We start from the raw sequence: 19233 nt of genomic DNA, 5'->3' as shown, positions 1-19233 counted from the left end.
TAAGGGCAGTGAGGCAGTGGCACAGGCTGCCCAGGGAGGTGGTGCTGCCCCATCCCTGCACACAGCCAAGGTCAGGCTGGATGGGGCTGTGAGCACTGCTGGAGCTGTGGGTGTCCCTGTGCACTGCAGGGGGTTGGAATGGATGGCCTTTAGGGGTCCCTTCCAACTCAAATGATTCTATGATTCTAAGTTGTCATATTTTCAGAATATCACAAGCATCTCATCCTACATTTCAGTCCTTCAAGCTGAAGGCAGTGATTGAAGCTACCACTGCACTAAGTTTTAGAACTGCTAATTCTGCAGAACGTCTTCCCACTGTGTAGTCTTTCATTCCTGCACAGATGCAACACGTTGATAGCCTGAGAACACGCTGAGGAAAAGCGTCCTCCTGCAGCCATCAGCAGCACTGCGGGGTGATGAACTGCTGTGTGCATCAGAGCTCCTTGCTCTGGCAAATGTTGCAGGTAGCCCAAATACTGGGGGAGGATTGTCTCCTAATGTAAAGGCTTTGATGTTCATCTTTTTGTGGAAGTCACTTGAAAAAATCATTTTGGCTTCCACCTTCTGCTCACAAACTTGCTGCCATCCCAACTTTTGCCACTCTGCTTGCCTCTGATCTCCACTTCTGCTCAGACAACAGCTTACCTTGATTTCTTCTTTCCAGAAGAAATACTGTTTGTGCCATTCACAGTGTGAACTGCAGTGAGATTAGTGACCACAGAGCTGCTTGATCGTGTGCCCTGGTCCACGCAGACATACTTGTGGAGGATCTGCATTTCAGTGCCACAGGGCCGGTGACAAAGCCATGATCACAGAACGCTCTGAGCTGGAAGAGACCTGCAAAGGTCATCCAACTGCTGGCTCCACACAGAACCACCCCAAATTCAAACACTGTGGTGTTTGTGTTGTCCAAATGCTTCTTGGAATGCAGCAAGCTTGGTTCTGCAGCTGTTCATGGATCATTTCTGGTGATTCCAAGCTGAGATCCTGGTCCCAGAAGGGCAAGTGCCTGTTCTTGGAGCACAGGCAGCATCAGATACCAGCTCTGGGTTCTTCTGTTCAGCTTCTGACATCAGCACATCCTTTTGATAGCTTTAATCCAATTTTCTTTGTGTCTTGATTTTTTTTCAGTGTAAATGAGGAATCAAAGATATTACTCATGTCATCGTAGTATTCTAATGAGTTGCTAATCAACATTTTGATTTAGTTCTAGTTTCCAGTTCATTAATGTTTGAGGCATATGGGAATGCTGTGGGAGCGCTGAGATAGCAGTAAATAGTAAATTATACAGAGTGAAAGCTCAAAATTAAAGCCTCCCACTTGATGGGGAAGAACTGACCAAACACCATATGACTGTGGAAATAGTGGATGACTGCATATGGACTAGATAAAGGTAGAGCTTCTGGAGAAGAAAATAGTATGTGATCAGATCAATAAAGTGCATCACAGTGCAGTCATGCAAAAGAAGCACATTATTGTTGCCTGCAACCTTTTATTCTACCATTTTTCTGATGCTTGCTTGCAACATTTTCATCCTGAATACCGTTAACATAATTTAAACTTAATGTTATTATAGCAGGTGGATTTGGAGACCTATTGACAAGAGGGCATGCGGTAAATAAACAGTTTCAGCTCTGAGCTGGAAGGAACCTTCAGTGATAGAGGAATCTCTGGGATGTTTGTGCACTGTTGCAGCCCTTTTCCTCATGATTCCATGTAAACTAAATACCAATTGCAATTGCTAGCATTTGCAACCGACTAGAAGTGTTCCATGAGTGCAAATGGCATGCTGCACACTTCAAATTCAGCTCACTGTAAACTTCTGTTTACATTAAGACCACTTCGTATCGCGCAGCCAACATAACGTGGTCATAAATGAAGAGCAAATTCTATTTACACCCACCTCTGCAGAGTGACCTTAATTTAAATGAGAATCAGGCCCATAATCTGTATAAATATATGCACTCTGTTACATTAAGGTTATTTATTACATTGCACTTGGCCTGAGTATGCATGGAGATTTACCATAGATAATCCATAATCCAGAATTAAACTATTAATATGCATTTTGAGAGTGGCAGCCATAACCTCAAAATTCCTTGGTTTAAGTATGACCTTTAACTTTGTTTGAATATATTTTTTAAGTGTATGAATAACAAATTAACAGTGGTTGATAAAAAACATTCTGATTCCTTTGTACCATTTGCATCAATCCATACTTAACTTACACAAAGCCTGGAAGATTAGAAGGCTTAATCACTCATAATATTTATTTGTTTTTAAATGTCAGATCACATTTAGTTCAACATACTGTCAGTCTTGCTCCCAACCCTCCTCCACCTCCCCCCCCTCTGCTGTTAATGAAACTATGGTGGAAATTCTTATTTTTCTGTCCAAAGATGTGTGAATCTTAGCAGAATGGCAAAACACTTTGTACCTGGCCTGTGTAAAGAAGTAACTTTCTATATCCTCCTAAAGGATTAAATTAACATCTCGTAGCACATCATAAATGACATACAAATGATCATGGCACAGAGTTTCTTACCAGATGTCTGAGTAACTGCAGGTTTCCATCATTATGTTTTTGTAAGTGTTTTTTGACTGTACTTCTGCAGGGTTCCAAAGCATGTTCTTTAATCCAGTCCTATTTAGCAAAATGTTTGGAATCAGTGATGCTCACCAGCAATGGATTTCATTTTTCTTTATTGAAAGTTTAGTTTACCCATTGCCTATTTTCCTTGGGTTCAGGGATGAGGGGAAGAGCAAGAGACTTCCTGAGCTGGTGTGTTTAGAGGGAAGCAGAGGAAAATGGAAGTGGCAAGGGCCCTATCCTTGTCCTGTACGAGTCAGTAAAGCTGATGAGGAGGGACAGAAGTCTGCAGGTAGTAAGAAACAACCCAGTTATCTCAGAGTGGCATTCAGCTGTATCTATTTGAAACTTTGGGTGCTCAACAGAAGGGAGGCTGGTGAGGCAGTGGCACAGCTGCCCAGGGAGCGGTGGGGTCACCTGGAGGTGTCCCAGAGCCGTGGGCATGTGGCACTGAAGGACGTGGGCAGTGGGCACGGTGGGGGTGGGCTGGGGTTGGACTGGGTGATCTCAGTGGTCTTTTCCAACCTTCATGATTCTACAATTCAAAAATGTTGTTTCTGCATCATCTGGGACCACTGGGGACACTTAATGTATAGCATCACAGAATCCCAGTCCCTTCTCTGCAGCCTCAGACACCGAGCACCACAGCGTGGTTAACACTGTGGTGGTTGACAAGGCTTTTCCTACTTGCTTCCTAACAAAACATGTGCAAGGAGGGGCGTGATTTGAGTCAGTCTGTTTTGTTTCTGGAACACCGTATTCTGGCATTTGAGCAAAGACTTGTTGGCCTTGCAATAACTATTGTAGTCAGGGAAGCTTAGTCCTGCATAAGGTCTTAGGAAAGAGTTTGTTAGTGACATGAAAGAATTTAAATACGTGTGTCAGGATTGAGACAACCTTGTGCTACACCTCAAATAAAGCCACAAGAATGGATGGGGAGAATCAGTTTTCTGTTAACACTGCTATATGTTAAAGTGCACTCGTGTTACAGCTGTACCAAACAGAACCCTCAGCAAACTCGTGCTGGTTTTACTCTTCTTTTGTTTTTCTTTCCACAGTCCACACCTGAAATTCAACAATCTGACCTTGATTTCAACTCATGGCCTTCCAGGAAAAGACCCACCAGGATCCAAGCATAGAAGATTTTTAATTAACAGGTTCGATTTAATATATAAACACTTCAATAACTTTAACATTGTAATCTGTGAACCGGTCCTAAATTTTTTTCTAGAAACACATGCACATAGTCTCAAAACAATCCAGTCTGTCCATATGGCTTGTAAATGAGTTCAATATTACTATTACTAGGGAGGTGTCACAAAGTACTAATAAAGTGGTAACTCCAGTAATGCCCTGAAGAGCCAGCTCTTCAAATCACAAAACAGCTAATTGTCTACTTGCTGAGGCTTAAACCAGAAATGTCTACAGAGACCTGAAAATAGTGTGATGTTGACCTGTTTAAAACTGTCTTACCATATTCTGAATCTTGTCCTATCAGGGAATTTTTTGATAAATAGTTAGGGAATTTTTTCTATTGTAGAAAGGGGTGTTTTTAAGTACAGGTCTAGGAAATGATGGGGTTCTATGCTCACACAAAAGCATGTGCACTTTTTCCTAAGTATACTGTAAGAAAAGACTTGTAATAACAAAATATCCACCCTGGTGGAAAGTTGCTGTTCATAACTGCCTCGCCAGAATTAGCTGTTAAAATCTGAAAGCAGATTAAGAGTGAAAATGGAACTCTGCAGGATATGGGTTTTGAAAGCATCCCTGTGATTTTGGAGTGTCAGTCTCCCAGGAGCTGTGCACCTCAATTATAAAGGTGCTTTTGAAAACCCTAATCTCTCCTTGATGCCCATTTTATTTATAGATTTCTGCATGATTACAGTTTAGAATTGACAGTGGGTGCCTTCCGTTCTTTATTTCCCTCTGGTATTTGTGAGTACAGAGGATGCAGAGCACCTCAGACAGCCCGAACATTCAGTTCTAAAATTCTTCAGGCCACAACAACAACTTTTTTTGTGTTTTTTTTTTTCCTATTTGTAATTGTTATCATCCTCTAGGACAGTTTTGGGAACTCATTAACAGCAATTAATGTGTAGCAGTTAGTTCTGGTGTGTTAGAATGTATATCCTGGTACTAGAAGCAAAATACATTGGCGCTGGCGTTTCTCTTTCTGGAGCTCTGTTAGTGAAGATTCCTATTTTTCACACCTGCACTATTTCTCTCTCTCTTTCTCTCCTACGCCTGCTAATTTTGTTTTCTTTTGAATAGCCAACACGATAACTTCTCCTTTGCTTCTGTTAATATTCACTTAATTTTGCAGAGGAATTCAATTGCATAAAACAATAAAAAGGAATCTTTTATCAGACAAAAATATTAGATTGTTCAAACATTTTCTTTGCAGGTGCAAAAGTCTCCTCCCTGCATCAACCTGCAAACAAAAAGCAGAGTAAAGCTTTTTTTTTTTTTTCTTTTTTTCTTTTTTTTTCTGACTTCATTTTTAAATTATGTGGTTATATGGCCCAGCACTGGGAGGGATTATTTGGTTTTAGCAAAAAGTTGTCAATTTGTAACTGAGTATTTCATAATGACTAATCTTTTACTATAGGCTGCAGTAAACTCACAGCAAGAGAACAGACTTGAACCACTAGGGGACTTTGGCTAACTCACCAGATGTCTAATTAATGCCTGCTGTCAGCTGCTGAAATGTCACTTACAGATATTCTTTCTTCACAGCCACTGTTTTAATGATGAAGATTATGCACAGATGTCACTTTGTTCCTGGGTTAACGTTGTGGTTGGTAAAATGACTGGCATAAATCGCTCTGCCAAATACGTAGTTGTTTCCAAGGAGAGAAAAGTACCTTATGACTACCTTGTTCTCTGCACAGGACAGAACTATCAGGTAAGATTGTGAGCAGTGTGAAAAAATAATATCTTCTTTTCTTGTGTTTTTTTTTTTTTTTTTTTTTTTTTTTTTTACAGTAAATGGGGTTTCTGCAATTAGCAAAGGAGTAGAATACTCGCTAGCTATTGTCTGACCAATATGTTTGCAGCCTGCAAACAGCAGGTCGTACTGCCTCGTGCAGCTCTAGAGCTTGGAGCAGAGGAGAGGGAGGTTTTACAAAATTTTCTACCGGCAGTGGATCACCTCAGGATCAGATGTTAAGCAAAGCTGCCAGTATTTTTGCCACTGTGACCAGCAAACCTGCTGAAAAGTTGATCCAATTGACACGTGGCCCCAGCCGCTGAGACTTAACTCCAGCTGGTGCAACACCATTTGACCTCGTTTTGGCAATGGAGGGAATTTCTTTTCAAATTAATTACTTGACTCACGTGATGAGCATGCCTAGGTACATACATGGTGCTGTGCATTACTGTAGCACGTGGTAAAGTTTCAGGTGAGGTCAGGTGGGCCTATGATACTCAGTGGAGTCTCACAGTATGTGAGAGGACAGAAGTGAAAAGGACCAATTTTCCAGCTGAGGTTCCTTGTTTTTGCCTTGATTGCTGAAGCAACGCTGCCATTCCCCTAGCTTACAGCAGCAGCACAGATCTCTGAATAGTGTGTGTAACGTGAAGCTATGCAGAGTGGAACCAAGTGCTCCGTCTTGCTGTAGAATCAGACCTCCCTGCACTAGAGAGCTGCTTCCAGTGCTGTGCTGTAAGTGTTTAAGTGCTCCTAGAAAAAAGATATTCAAATGCAACCCTGACTTGTAACATAAATTGTGGGAAATAACTACGGTAGAGGAAGAGATAAGGGAAGCATGGGGAGACTTAGCTTTTATCTGCCTTCAAGAAGAAAATATCATCTATTCTTACCTTCAAGCTATAAAAAAAAAAAAAAAAAGAATTATTTTAATCATGTGGTTTCTTTTTTATTACAAAGAGATTATTTAAAAAAAAATAAATCTTAATAGTAGTTGAAGATATATGTCATATATATCTATTCATTCACCCATTTGTTCCAGGTCCTGTCCCCCACTGGAGCAGATATCAGTAAACTCACAACTACTAGGGAAGTTCTTAGTAAATGGCCACAAAGATACACAGGGAAAATCCCTTCCAATCATTTTACTCTCAATGATGATCAGGACTGCTTAAAGGCAATGGAATGGCTGAAGGAAAATTTTATCAACTCAGAAGGTAAGGGTTTTGGTAAACACATACACGCTTGCAGAAATATTCTTTAGGCTTATTGTTTCCTTAACTCCATGGTATAATTGATGCTCAGTTAATTAGAACAAAGTCTTTCATCTGCTGTGCTTTGTTTTCCAGATTAATTTACAATTTGTTGTCATTTTTGATACCCAGCATATTTATTGAGGAAAAAAAAAAAGCTTGAGATAGATTAATCATCTGTAATTATTATATAAAACAAAATGAGTCCCAAACGCAAAGCTGGTTGGCATCATTAATTAGACAATTAAATAATAATTTAATTAGAGAGTGTGTTTTTCTCTTATAGATGAACATTTAGATTTGAGGCGTAACACAAAGAAAACAGATCTAAATCAGATTATTTTTTTTTTTTTCCTTTTCTGTCATCTTTGTGTTCCATTACATCAGTTTACAGCTTTTCACATAGAACTGCAGTCTCTCTGTATTGTCTTTCTAACTCTTAAGGTCATATATTTGTCCATTATATCTGTTCATGTGCACACCGATCATATATTCACTGAATGCTGTAGAAAATACCTAGAGTCACCCAGAATTCCAAGTTAAATCCTTTCCACAACTGAAAGGAGATCAAACAGTAAATGAATTCACCCATCATGTCTTCGTGGTACCAGACTGGAGTCAGGGAAGAGTGCAGAGCAGGAAAGCTCTTGGAAGCAAAACCAGGAGTTTCCTGAAAATATAGCTGGCCTGGCTTCCTCAGCAGAGAATAGACTAATGAAAATGGATAGCTGTGGTCTGCTACGTTCATGTCCTGCTTGGCAGGCTTTTAAAAGTTCTTGAGACACTAGAGGTTTCTTTATCACTGTGATCAGGACAGGAGACAGTAAACATCGTGATGTCTCAGCTCACGTTTTCTTCAGACAGCTTCCCAGCCTCAAGCATGTCACTAGAGCAGTCTGCGTGGCTTTAGGTGGTGTCCAGCTGACAGGCACAGCTGCGTGTGTATGAACAGATGAGGTGGTTAGTTTTCCCTATTTGTTACTGCTCATCCTTCATATAAAACTCTGTGTTGCCCAGTCCTGCCCCTAGAAATGCCAGAAATGGAAGGAACCAAAGTCCAGGATGCAAGGCAAGTGGGACGATCACTGCTCAGGTGAAAGGGAGGCCTGGCATTTCATCTCCTTTGGGACCGAGGCACCTTTACTATTACTAAATTAGTATTAATAATTTCAGCACTGCTGCTGGCTTTTGGCGTGATGTAAAGGTGGATATCTTAATTAGGCACTATCCTGTCTTTAACAATATGCTAAACCCACAGCTCCCAATGAGCCCAGCCCACAGGGCTGCTGGATAGCTAGTTTTTTTCCATATACCTTTCTCTTGCTGCATCCTCCTTTCACTCATCTGTTACTTGTACCAAAAGCAGTCTGCAGTCTCCATGGCACTGCCACCTTCCTTCCACCACGCTCTCCTCACGGGAGCAAAGAGGTGCCTGGTGGCTCCTGCTGCCTGGGGCTGGAGCAGGGTGAGCACCAGCCCTATTCCTGGGGCTGTGGTTCTCTGATGAAACCCAGCTGTCTCGTGCGTGTAACCTATTAAAACTGTAATTGTAACTAATTGAAATTCATCTCCTATTAGCGCCGCACTTTCCACGGAAATAAAAAGTAGGATGGGAGTAAAGAAAGAAACAAAACTGCTTTAATGGCCCAAAATGGAGCAATTATTTTTCCTCTTTACCTAAACACAGTTTACTGCCTTATTAAAAGCATGTTGTAGGAATACTATCAAATTAAAATTCCAGCATTCGAATCAACAACCAGAGCTGCCGATGCTTTGGCTAACATAACGTTTTCTTCTTTAGTTTCTGCAAACTAAAAAGATTCGGGTCATCCTGGGATCACTGAAATCTTGTGCTTCCACTTGTGGAAAATGAACGAGCCTGCTCTGCAGCAGAACTCTGACATTCGAGTAATAAATGATAAAACCACGCTAACGATCTTTATTTATGACTGCTTTTTTCCATGGAGGATGATTATGTTTACTCACAGATAGATACATGTTCATGTAGTTAAATAATAAAAGCATCCTGAGGAATCGCTATCTGTCCAGTCAACATAATTTCAGTCCGTAATGAATATCGGTAGTTCCTAGACTACCAGTGCTGTAATCTAAAAAGCCCCTAATATTGTCATAAGCAGAAACTGCAAATTGTTGATTTACAAGAGGTCAGCAAAGGAACATTGCTTTCCTTAATGTAATGTAATTGTATTTAATATTACCATATAAAACAGAATTTTAATTTTCCTTGAGAAATGCCGGGCTTGAATCTGATCTCGTATATACAGAAATGCCAACGTGTAATGCAATCACCAAACTTCTCCCTGAAGAGAGCGGCTCTGCCAAATGGTGATGATCTCTGTGCTGGCCAGGCTCACATGCCTTACACTCAGAGTAACCCTTCGCTAGGCTGGGCCTTTGGTAAGCACTTCTCATTCCCAGCAGGAAAGGAATTCTCAGGCCATCCTGCAAGAGCTGTGCATTTTGCATGGCTTACTTGAAGGCAGAGGGGATCAGAGGGCAGAAAGATGCTTTCTCTTTGGAGCAAGGGAACAGAGGGAACAGGGAGGAAAGGAGCAGTTTTCAGGCCCTGAAAACTGTGTTTTATATTAAACATTCTTACATAAAGCACACAAGCACTCTGACCTATGCCAGGTCCCTTGTTTGCAGACAGAGCTTTTACAAAAGGAAGCAACAGTGCCAGCAATCTCCTGCACTGCACAACAGCTTGTCTCGTCCAACTTGCTCTTTCCCAGTTCCACTACCCTTTTTTCTGCACTATGTATTGAATTTGCTCCTGTTCCCCTGCCTGCCCAGTAAGTGCTCTGAATGTAAGCAAAATTGAGGAGGAAGAGGAGAACAAAATAGAACGTGGTGGGTTTTTTTTCTTTTTCTTTTTTTTTTTTTTTCTTTTTTTTTGGCCCCAGAGGATTTTCAATCAGAATAATTTCAAATTACAGGGTCAGAATGAATGTCATACTTCTGTGTTAAGTACTTGCCTACTTTGTGGGATGTTTTGTACAGATTCTTCACTAAATTATCTTAGCTACTGTTGCTAAGTAACATTGTTTGCTTCATAGCATCAGAGAAATAAGAGGGTCAAAGAGAGCAATTTCGTGTTATTATCATCTGAGTTACACTAATAAGGTTTTCATTGTGCATCTTAGACATCTTTCCTTTTTTTTCCCCTTAGGGAACATCATTGTCTATGGGAATACAATTGACATTTACACCACGGTAGAAACCTTCTTATCTCTGGGAATCGATGGTCCTCGCATCCATCTCGTGCAGCCTCCACTCAGCTCAAACGTTACTTGCCTTAACAACAACGAAATCGAAAGTGCTGTTCAGGAGGCACTGTCAGAGGCTGGCGTGTCTGTTTATTATGACAGTATCCTGGCACAGTGGAGCAAAGGCGACGACCCAGACCTCATCACACGCGCTGCTTTCACTACTAATAGAAAACCGTTCCAATTGCAGTGCTCAGTAAGTATATGCTTTCATTGTATTTCCTTCAGTCTGCTTTTTAAGACAAAGGCCGTCAAATCCTGATAGTCCCTTGCCGGTTTATCTATTTTCTCATTGTCTCCAGAAGAATTAACATTCAATTGTTAGCCTGAAGGATTGTTTTGTGCAAAAATCCAAATAATACTACTGTTAATTCCCCGACTGATTTGGATTTAAATGTATTTTAGTCAGCCGACTCACCAGCAGTTGCTTGCTGTTGAGTGACAAATGCTCTTAATTCATTTTCTACATCATTTTAGAAATCCTTTTATTATTTAAATGTGTACAGTAACTCCTGTCTATAGTTATGTGCATACGATTAAGATTTCATTAAATCAAACTAGCAGCCAAGAGTGTTAGGATCGAGGCCTACTACGTATTTACTGAAATACATTTTAAACAGATTTTTCTCCCTCCGCATTACTGACTGTATTTTTGTTTATCTACAGTATTGATAGCTTATCTAGGTAAATTACACACGCACTCACACGTATGGTGCTCCTGTGAGATATGGGACAGTTTTTAACCTTTCCTAATGGGGAAACTAGTGCTGGTTTTCATCACTGGGCTGATCTGAGTGAGCCTCTGGTAGAGTCATTTCAAAACGTGTGTCCACGGGAAGCCCTATGGCCCTCGCAGCACATCCTCACTGCACTGGCTGCTCCTCTGTGTAATAAGGGCTGTAGATCTGGGAAGGAAGGACCATGTGCTACTCTCAGACAGCTCCCCTGAGCTGGAAAGTCACACACTGTAGGTTTGTTTTTTTTTTCCTAGTCCTTTTCTTTTCAATGTGGAGATCGCTAAGCCCTTCCTAAAGGAGGTAAAGACCTTGCGTAAGTCTTTCATCCACTGGTTGTCACATGGCTTTGGTCACCACGTCAGCAGTGACATTCCTTTTGCTCTGCCCTCGTACACAGCACTTCATTTTGTCCCTTCCTTCCCTGAAATCCCTATTTTTATTGTTCCATGGATATGTGAATCTGGTTCCTGTAACTTTAATATCCATTCACAAACCCATACCTCTTCTCCTTTTCCCATGTGGCCTGTCCAATTCTTTCAAGACTCTCATTATCTTCTGATTTGTTTCTCTTGCTCTTTTGTGCTGCTTGCCTATCCTTCATGGCCTCAAAGATGAGGGATGTGCAGTCCCTTATGATGCCAGGATCTCTCTGTTCTACAAATCCAGCTCAGCTGCCTTGCAAGGCCCCCAGCCACCTGGAAGGATGAGCTCCAAGGAGGACGGGAGGTCCAGAACAGCCTCCACTAGAAGCAGGCTGTGCAGGAATCAGTCCTACAGCCACGCTGGACCTTTTGGGATTTGAGCCATTATCAACTGTTGATTGGCAGTTTTTAGGGTCTTAATTTGTTGGGTCCTGCAGGAGAAAAACAACAGGAGAAAATCTCTTTCCTGAAGGCAGCAGCCTTCCTCCCTCCCTCCCCTCCCAGGCTGACAGATGGCTCCCAGCCTGGAGGCTGCAGCAGTCCCCTCCCTCCACTCCCTGTCAGCAGGCAGGACACCAGGCAGAGCTTCCCTGCTTTGGGATCTACTAGATGGTAAGGCATTAACTATGCAGTGCTCATTACCTGGTTTATATACAAAAAAAACACAGAGCCTATGGCTCCTCTGCTACTGCCTACCTAACCAGTGGCTTAGTGGGCATGGTGGGGATGGGTTGGACTAGATATCTTAGTGGTTTTTTCTAACCTTAATGATTCTGTGATTCTTGGCTTCCCACTCCTGTGCCTTTCCTCCCAGCCATGAGCATCTGATGCTTGCATTCAGTCCACAGCTCCTTGGTGGTCTAATTGGGTAATACCTTTACCTGGGTCACAACCACAGCCTCCCCGAGGCTGCCTATAAACAACAGACAGATTACTGACGCTGCTTACTCTGATGTATATCCCAGGCTGTTCAAGATGAAGGCACTAAGGTAATGCACGCTCATCTGATGACTTCTTTCACCCTTTTGTCAGCTTGTGCAGTAATATTTCTTGGTGCTGGACAGGAGCATTTGTTGTCGTGTAATCATTTTAAAAGCTGAGGGCACTGATGAAGGGGAAAGCTCCTTTTAAAGGCTCTGGAGCTCCACAATATATATTGCAGCAACAAGATGGTCAGTCTTCATCTGTTCCCTTTGCAGACTATCTGATCTTGTTCAAAGCATATCTTGTCATTCTTACCACTTTTAACCCTCAGTACCCACTCTCTGCCCTTCTTTTATACTATTTTGGGGACCAGCCAGCTATCGGTTTATCCTTTGTAAGAACCACCTGTGAAGACCTGCTTGCAGCTTCTTGCACTTCTGTTGTCTCTGATGCTTTGTGTCAGAGGTGGAGGCGTGGGGTAGAGCTTGGCTGGATTCGTGCCCCAGCTCCAGCTGCAGCGACCCAGCCTTGCTTCCCTGCACCTCATTCCTTCTGCACCAGCAATGGTGCACAATTCTAACTGGGTTTGAAACCTGCTGTTATTGATGCAGAGCCTGGGCAGAACGTGCAGACAGAAGGAGGGGGGCTAGCACACCCCACAGCCTTCTCTCTCGCCCCACGTTGCGTTTCAAAGCAGCTCCTTGGGCATCCAGTACATTTTGCAGGACGTGCTGCGTGCACATCTGCTCCATGCCAGCACCTCACGTCTCAGATGAGACTGCTTCCAGCATGCCTGCTTTGTGCTGCCTGACATAGCAGTGCTGCCTCAGCTCCCATTTGGGGGACTGGAGGGCTCATCTGCTCGCTGGCGTCCCAGGAGAGGGTGTAGGCAGATGCCACAGGAGGACAAAAGGAGGGAATTATCACTAGCTTTTTCTTTGAGACCTAGAGGAGGAATTTAGGGATTTAAGGCTATTTTCTTTCAATGCCCTTGAAATCTCCTGTGGGGAAGGCGAGCTCACGGCCTCGGTAGCTGCTGCTCTGGATAAATCCCTACCTCAGGGCCACTTCTATAAGCTGAGCAGTAGGACAGCGAGCTGGTGTTTACAAAGAATGGAAGTCGTGTCTCTTTTCGTTCCACAAACTAAAATGTGCTGAATATCCATCAGCTCTGTTTATGACCAGCTTCAGAAATGGCCTGCCAAATGGACCAAGGATTTAATTTAGACAGAGTCTCCTCTGGGCTGTCCCAGCTGATCAATGGGTCCGTTTGATGTCCATCCACACCTGTGCCATATGTCTGAGAGCAGTAAGGATGTGCTGAGCAATCTGCCTCCTAAAGCAACCATTATCCAGGTCTGGAATAGTTAAGAGATGTGTTTTGGTCCTGGCAGAGTTTGAATGCACTCTACAAAATTTGAAGCATAATAAATGTGAATGCTTTCCTTTTCATGTAAATACTCAATCTCTTAATACCTCTCACAATCTTCTTGGCCTCCACTGCTTCCACTGGCTTCAATTCAATATTTTGGATGCGCATGACATCTCTTCTGAACAATTTGAATGTCGTATCTTTCGATTTCATTGAATATCTCTGTGCCAGTAGCCATGGTAGCACAGTTTGCTGGTAAACAGTTAGGCATAACAGTTTGAAAAATATTTGTAACATATGGTTATCCTGCTAAAATACAAAGTATGTTGTACTTTTTCCATTACTTAGTTTTTCAATCTAGCTTCAGCATTTGAAAGAAGAAAAACAACTTTATAAAGAATTCAATGCTAAAACGTGCGCATCCACTGTGGCTATTTGACATACGTAACATTAGAGTTTTTGAAATAAAATTCATCTACTTAACCAGAAGAAAATGAGTCTGGTTTAGTAATTCTCCCCTTCTAATCCAATATTTATAGCTTTCATTCTCGGAGCTATAAATATTGGATCAGAAGGATTTATCTGTCTGAATAAAATCAAACTGTATTTCATGTTCTTGTTTTCTGAAATAAATAACATTCAGAATGAAGCATAGGGTTTTATTTATGAAATTAGTCAGTAACTAATGCTTAATAACCTGCGCTTGCTTACATTTCTTCTTAGGCATTTTTCAGCTTTGCCTACAAGAGAGTGGATTATGAGACCTTCAAGGCAATTAATGATGCTTGCCTTGTTTTTGACGGAAAGCTTGTGATTGATACTGAATTCCACACTAATGATGTCAGTATCAGGGCTGCAGGTCCTTTAACAAAGTACTCCAGGAGATATTATGCAGATGAATGGACACACAGCAACTTCAATTCAAGGGAGATTGGCTTTGAACTTGCTGCATCTATGTTGAGTCTCTTTGATCCAACCCCTCAGCCCTTTTCGAAGCCATCAGAAGGCACGGATAGCCTCATCCCCATGTATAAGGGATGTAAAATTCAAGGTATGTGAAAATGGAGTTCAGTCATACTTTCATACCCTCACTGGTCTTTTTGCTGTTATGTAGTGCAGGTAGGTCCATTTCACTTCAGTAGCTGCCTAATGGCAGTGAAGTCATCAGAGCTCCCTGTATAGTTTGTGCATGGAAGGATCCATTTCTCCTTGTCATCACCTAGCTCAAGACATTTAAAAGCTCTGCCTAATCTGTGCTAGACTTCTATTTTCAAGTGAGGGGAACAGCAGCATCCTGAAAAAATGACTGATGCTGTCTGTTGAGAGGTATCTCAGGTGGGATGAACTATTTACAAGAGTTGTATATTAAATATTAAATATACCCCAATACTTACCGTTCTTCACCTGTCTTTAGCTCCATAGTCCTGACTAGGAGTTGAGGAGAAAAAAAAGACTTATGCTGAAGGTTTTTTCCTAATAATACACAAAGTTACGCTTTCATGTGGCTGTTGCACCACCATGTGTAACAGTACTACAGAACGTGAGGCCACAAAACCAAATAATTTTTCCTCTTTAGCCACTTAGTTAAAATATATATTTAGGAGAGTGAGAAATACTTTGGTTTTGTTTACAACTGAGTAAACCTCATCTTTTCATTTGTGGCAGGAGGTGTTCTTCCCAGAGGCTGTAATTACTTGCACATATCCAAACCAGAAGTCCCCATCCGCTTGGACTTAGTACTTGCACTGTCTGATCACGTAAGTTATGTTATTTACCTTTTCCTTCTTTTTTTTTTTTTTTTTCTTTTACCTCTGTTGGAAAAATGCTCCTATTCAGGAACATGTATAAGATACCATGTATATTAAAAATAAATAAATAGAGTAAGGATGGGTTTAAGTATGTATTTAGCTCCCTTCTGGAGCTGGGAGTCATCAGTAAAGTCTATAATGTAACAAACCACAATCTGTGATTATTTAATTCAATTATTAATTTATTTCAATGTAAATGGTATTTATTTCAGTGTAAATGTTTCAGACGTAGAATATGAATATCTGATCAATTTTACTGCAGTTCTTACTTCTTTTGCCATGAAATCAACCAAAACCTAGGGGTTTATTTGTCCTTGAAGGCAGAAATAGTCATTGAGCCTTAATGCTCTGAGCTCTTTCTCACTATTTGGAGCAGTTCAGATTCAGACAGCTCCCTGATGTGGCACTGCAGCTCAACTCCTTGACACCTTTGTCAGAATTGGTGGCTCGGAATGGAGCCCATCTGCCTCCAGACTCATTTCTCTCAGCACGCTGTTGGGATGCTACAATGTTTGTTTTTCTTCAGCGCTGACTTTTTCATAGAATCACAGAATGCCTGGGTTGCAAAGGACCACAATGCTCATCTGCTTCCAACCCCCTGCTGTGTGCAGGGTCGCCAACCAGCAGACCAGGCTGCCCAGAGCCACATCCAGCCTGGCCTTGAATGCCTGCAGGGATGGGGCATCCACAACAGGATGACTTTTTTTCTCTTGATTTTTCTTGATGGAATACATTGCTTCTGAAATTCTTAGTATATAGTTAACATGTATCAAGATAGTGGTGATATGTGCATAAGAACTAATCCAGAGTCTGCTAAGCCAGGATGTATCATATAAAGCAGGTGAACAGCTGGTGAACAGCACAAAAGCTGGACCTCTTAGATGTTCATTTCCATCCTTTCAGATATTTGGCTTTCTCAAGAGATACATAATTTTTATAAACAGGAGATAGAATAGCATGAGCATCACTGAAATCTCACTCTTTCCTCCCTGCAATAAGATGCCATGAATGCATACAGACAACAAAACATCACAGTCTATCAGTGGAACTCTGCTGATTTCTATATTAGTAGGAAAAGAATAATTTGCAGAAGGGATGCTCTGTACTTTGCTGCTAGAAAACAGTGCTACAGTAAGAGTCTTCGTTCTCTGAGCAGAAAAGAGGGAAGCACTTGACATACTTAAGTTACACAGGAGATTTTCCTGTGACACAAATGCAGAGATGCTTTTCTTCCTGGGGAATCTATTTATGAAACAAGAAGTCTAGATTCACATATTTTAAAACCAGAAAGGGCCATGCACCTAGTCAAGCCTCTATTTCATACAGATTATACCTTTTTCCTCAGAGATTTCCACCCCAAGGCCATATAGTATATAGTACAGAGTGTTACAGAGTGTCTTTCAAAAGACTAGGCTGATGTTCATTTTAAAACTTAGATAGCAGTAGTCCGTAGAAAGAAATATTTTACAATGAAGTCCATGCTTTTGGGTGGCTGAGGGAGTGGAGATCAAAGCATGGCTCACTTTGTTTTCCAGCTTCGCAGATCCAACATGAGCTGTCCAAAGCAGCTCATATTAGGAGCCAAATGGAACTGTTAGAGAGAGGAAACATTGATTTTTGTCACACCAAACTGCTAGAATGTGAGAAGGATTCTCTTGCTCTACCTTCCATTTCCCATTGTCTGAAAATGGAATACCTTTAAAGCTACTCCTTCATGTAAATCCTAAAATAATTTCCTAGGAAAGTAGTAAGTGAAGCTAGCGAAATGGATTAGCTGAGAGATACGGAAATAACAAAGGTTACTGCAGCCTAGCAACAGGTTTAAAGATGAATCAAACTGAAACACGAATACAGCATTAGAAAATAGCCTCAAGCTATTTGATCATCCCACTGCAATGTTTGGTTTGAGACACATTTTTACATTTTTGTCTTTTATTAAGTAATTGATTTAACTCGCTGAAACTAAATGCTACTGTTTGACCATAACCATCCAACACTACTATTCTTTTCTGGATATTATCATAGAATCACTAAGGTTGGAAAAGACCTCTAAGATCATCCAGTCCAACTGTCAACCCATTACCACCGTGCCCATAAACTGTCACTCAGGGCCACTATTATAGTGTTAGCAACAGTCAGCAACCCTCTTTAAACTGGCAAGAGGGAGTCAATGGAAACAACTCCAAACAGAAACAAAAAGTGTAAAACATGGGCCTGAAGGAAACGCCTGAAGAGGTGGAGCCCTGCTTAGTGGGTGGCCATTTATAAAATTTAAAGTTCTGTTTTAGAACAGGGCAGAGTCTATCTCGGTGGTAATTTTTATTGCTGGCAGACTGTTCCAATACATCACACCTTGGACTACTCAAACACTTCTCTACAAAGCCCAAAATGTTTGATTGGTGTGTGACAACATTGTGTATAACACTGAAGCTTGCTTGTAACTGAGTAATGTGTTACTATCAACTACAGTCATAGAGCTTCCACAGTGTGCCATAAATTTGGACTCTGCACATATACTGCCCGTATACACACATATATATGGCTATACTTTTAAATCTGGAGAGAGTATAGCAGTGTGTTCTTTGTTCATTAGGATGTTATCTTAGACTGAGTTATGATAAGCCAGGTATATGCAGTCATATAGACACCATATAATAAATGAGGGTGAACAGGGTTCCATTCAGTTGCCTAAACACAGGCATCTAAGTGTTGCCCCTCCTGGCCTCCAGCTGCTGCTCCATAAGGTCACAAGTCTTCCATGTGTCCTGTGTCATAACTGCCAATGTGGTCTGAATGTCTCAGATATCCTTAGGTGCCTCAAATGCCACACAGGCATGGGCAACCAAAGCCTGTGCTGTCCTCTCAGTTGTATGCTTCACAGCTTCTATGCAGCTAGCCAAGGTCTAAACCATACAGAAAACCTTTGTGTCCAAAGCATGGGACCTTGTTGTATAAACTGTGTTACAAGGAACGGATATTCTTGGTTTGAAAGGTTTGGGATTTTGAGAAATGGCAAATATCAGAAAGAAAACCTTAGCTGGTGCTGGCCATATGCCAGGCCACGTAATAACTCCATCTCTCCAGCTTTCCTTTTATTTCCTGTTCCAGGGAACAGAGATTGTAACCGGAAAAGCAAGAGATGGGAATTATTTCAGAATGCACATCAACAAATACAGTATGGTAGACAGCATCACCTGCTTTTCAAAGGAGCCCTTTCCTGCTTCCAACTACATTTGCTTGTATGGACAGCATGAGCGTCTTCTCAATGATCTTTTTTATCGCTGGAATGAAGGGCAGATCACAGACCTTTACAGGTAAGACATAGTTAGCACTCTGCATAAAATTTCTGGTTTTCTTTTACTACGCTTTATCTTCTAGTTATTTTCCCTTGGAACTCAAGATAGATTTTAAAACATCTTTTCAATTATTTGGCAAAACTATCACTGATGATGCAAGTCCTGAAGACCTTCCTAGAAAGAACTGTGTCTCTGAGATCTATTTAGAAAATGAGATGTGATTTGCTTGAATAGCTTTCATCTGAAAGAACATTTCAGTATCATTGTAACTTCTGCTTAGCATAGTCAGCAGGCTTAACTCATTAAACTGAATTTGAAGAATCTTTTTTTTTTTAATTAACTGATTAATTTACTAGGAACTCATATTCAAAAGTCACTTTCCAAAGGCAGTGTATTAATGACTTTACATCAAATTTTCAAGCCAAATGTTTCCAGGGAGGTTCTAAATCACAGATGATGTCAGTCACACTCTTTAGCTTGCCTCTAAACTTAATCTTCTGCTACTTCTGCAGGATTTCATACCTTGAAAGATACATGGCCTGAAAACTCAAACTTGGTTTATTCCGTAAGCCTTAGATAAAATCAGTGCTTCCGAGTTCGGGTTTGGCAAAA

The 19233-nt window shown here is 41.3% G+C and overlaps 1 protein-coding gene across 7 annotated transcripts in view; it reads left to right on the top strand.

The window, feature by feature from the left end:
- Positions 1 to 19233, top strand: part of CFAP61 (cilia and flagella associated protein 61) — a 93866-nt gene that overhangs the window by 62511 nt on the left and 12122 nt on the right. For all 7 annotated transcript variants that reach the window (XM_085218665.1, XM_085218668.1, XM_085218664.1 and 4 more), the window contains 7 exons: positions 3649 to 3747; positions 5330 to 5498; positions 6565 to 6739; positions 9966 to 10258; positions 14241 to 14568; positions 15183 to 15274; positions 18434 to 18639. In XM_085218665.1, the coding sequence (XP_085074791.1) occupies positions 3649 to 3747; positions 5330 to 5498; positions 6565 to 6739; positions 9966 to 10258; positions 14241 to 14568; positions 15183 to 15274; positions 18434 to 18639 (1362 nt within the window). The remainder of the gene's footprint in view (positions 1 to 3648; positions 3748 to 5329; positions 5499 to 6564; positions 6740 to 9965; positions 10259 to 14240; positions 14569 to 15182; positions 15275 to 18433; positions 18640 to 19233) is intronic.

Source organism: Meleagris gallopavo, chromosome 2 (genome assembly GCF_905368555.1).
Source record: "Meleagris gallopavo chromosome 2, MGAL_WU_HG_1.1, whole genome shotgun sequence".
Taxonomy (NCBI): domain Eukaryota; kingdom Metazoa; phylum Chordata; class Aves; order Galliformes; family Phasianidae; genus Meleagris; species Meleagris gallopavo.
The sequence above is the reverse complement of the archived record's forward strand: the minus strand, read 5'-3'. Positions and strand labels throughout refer to the sequence as shown.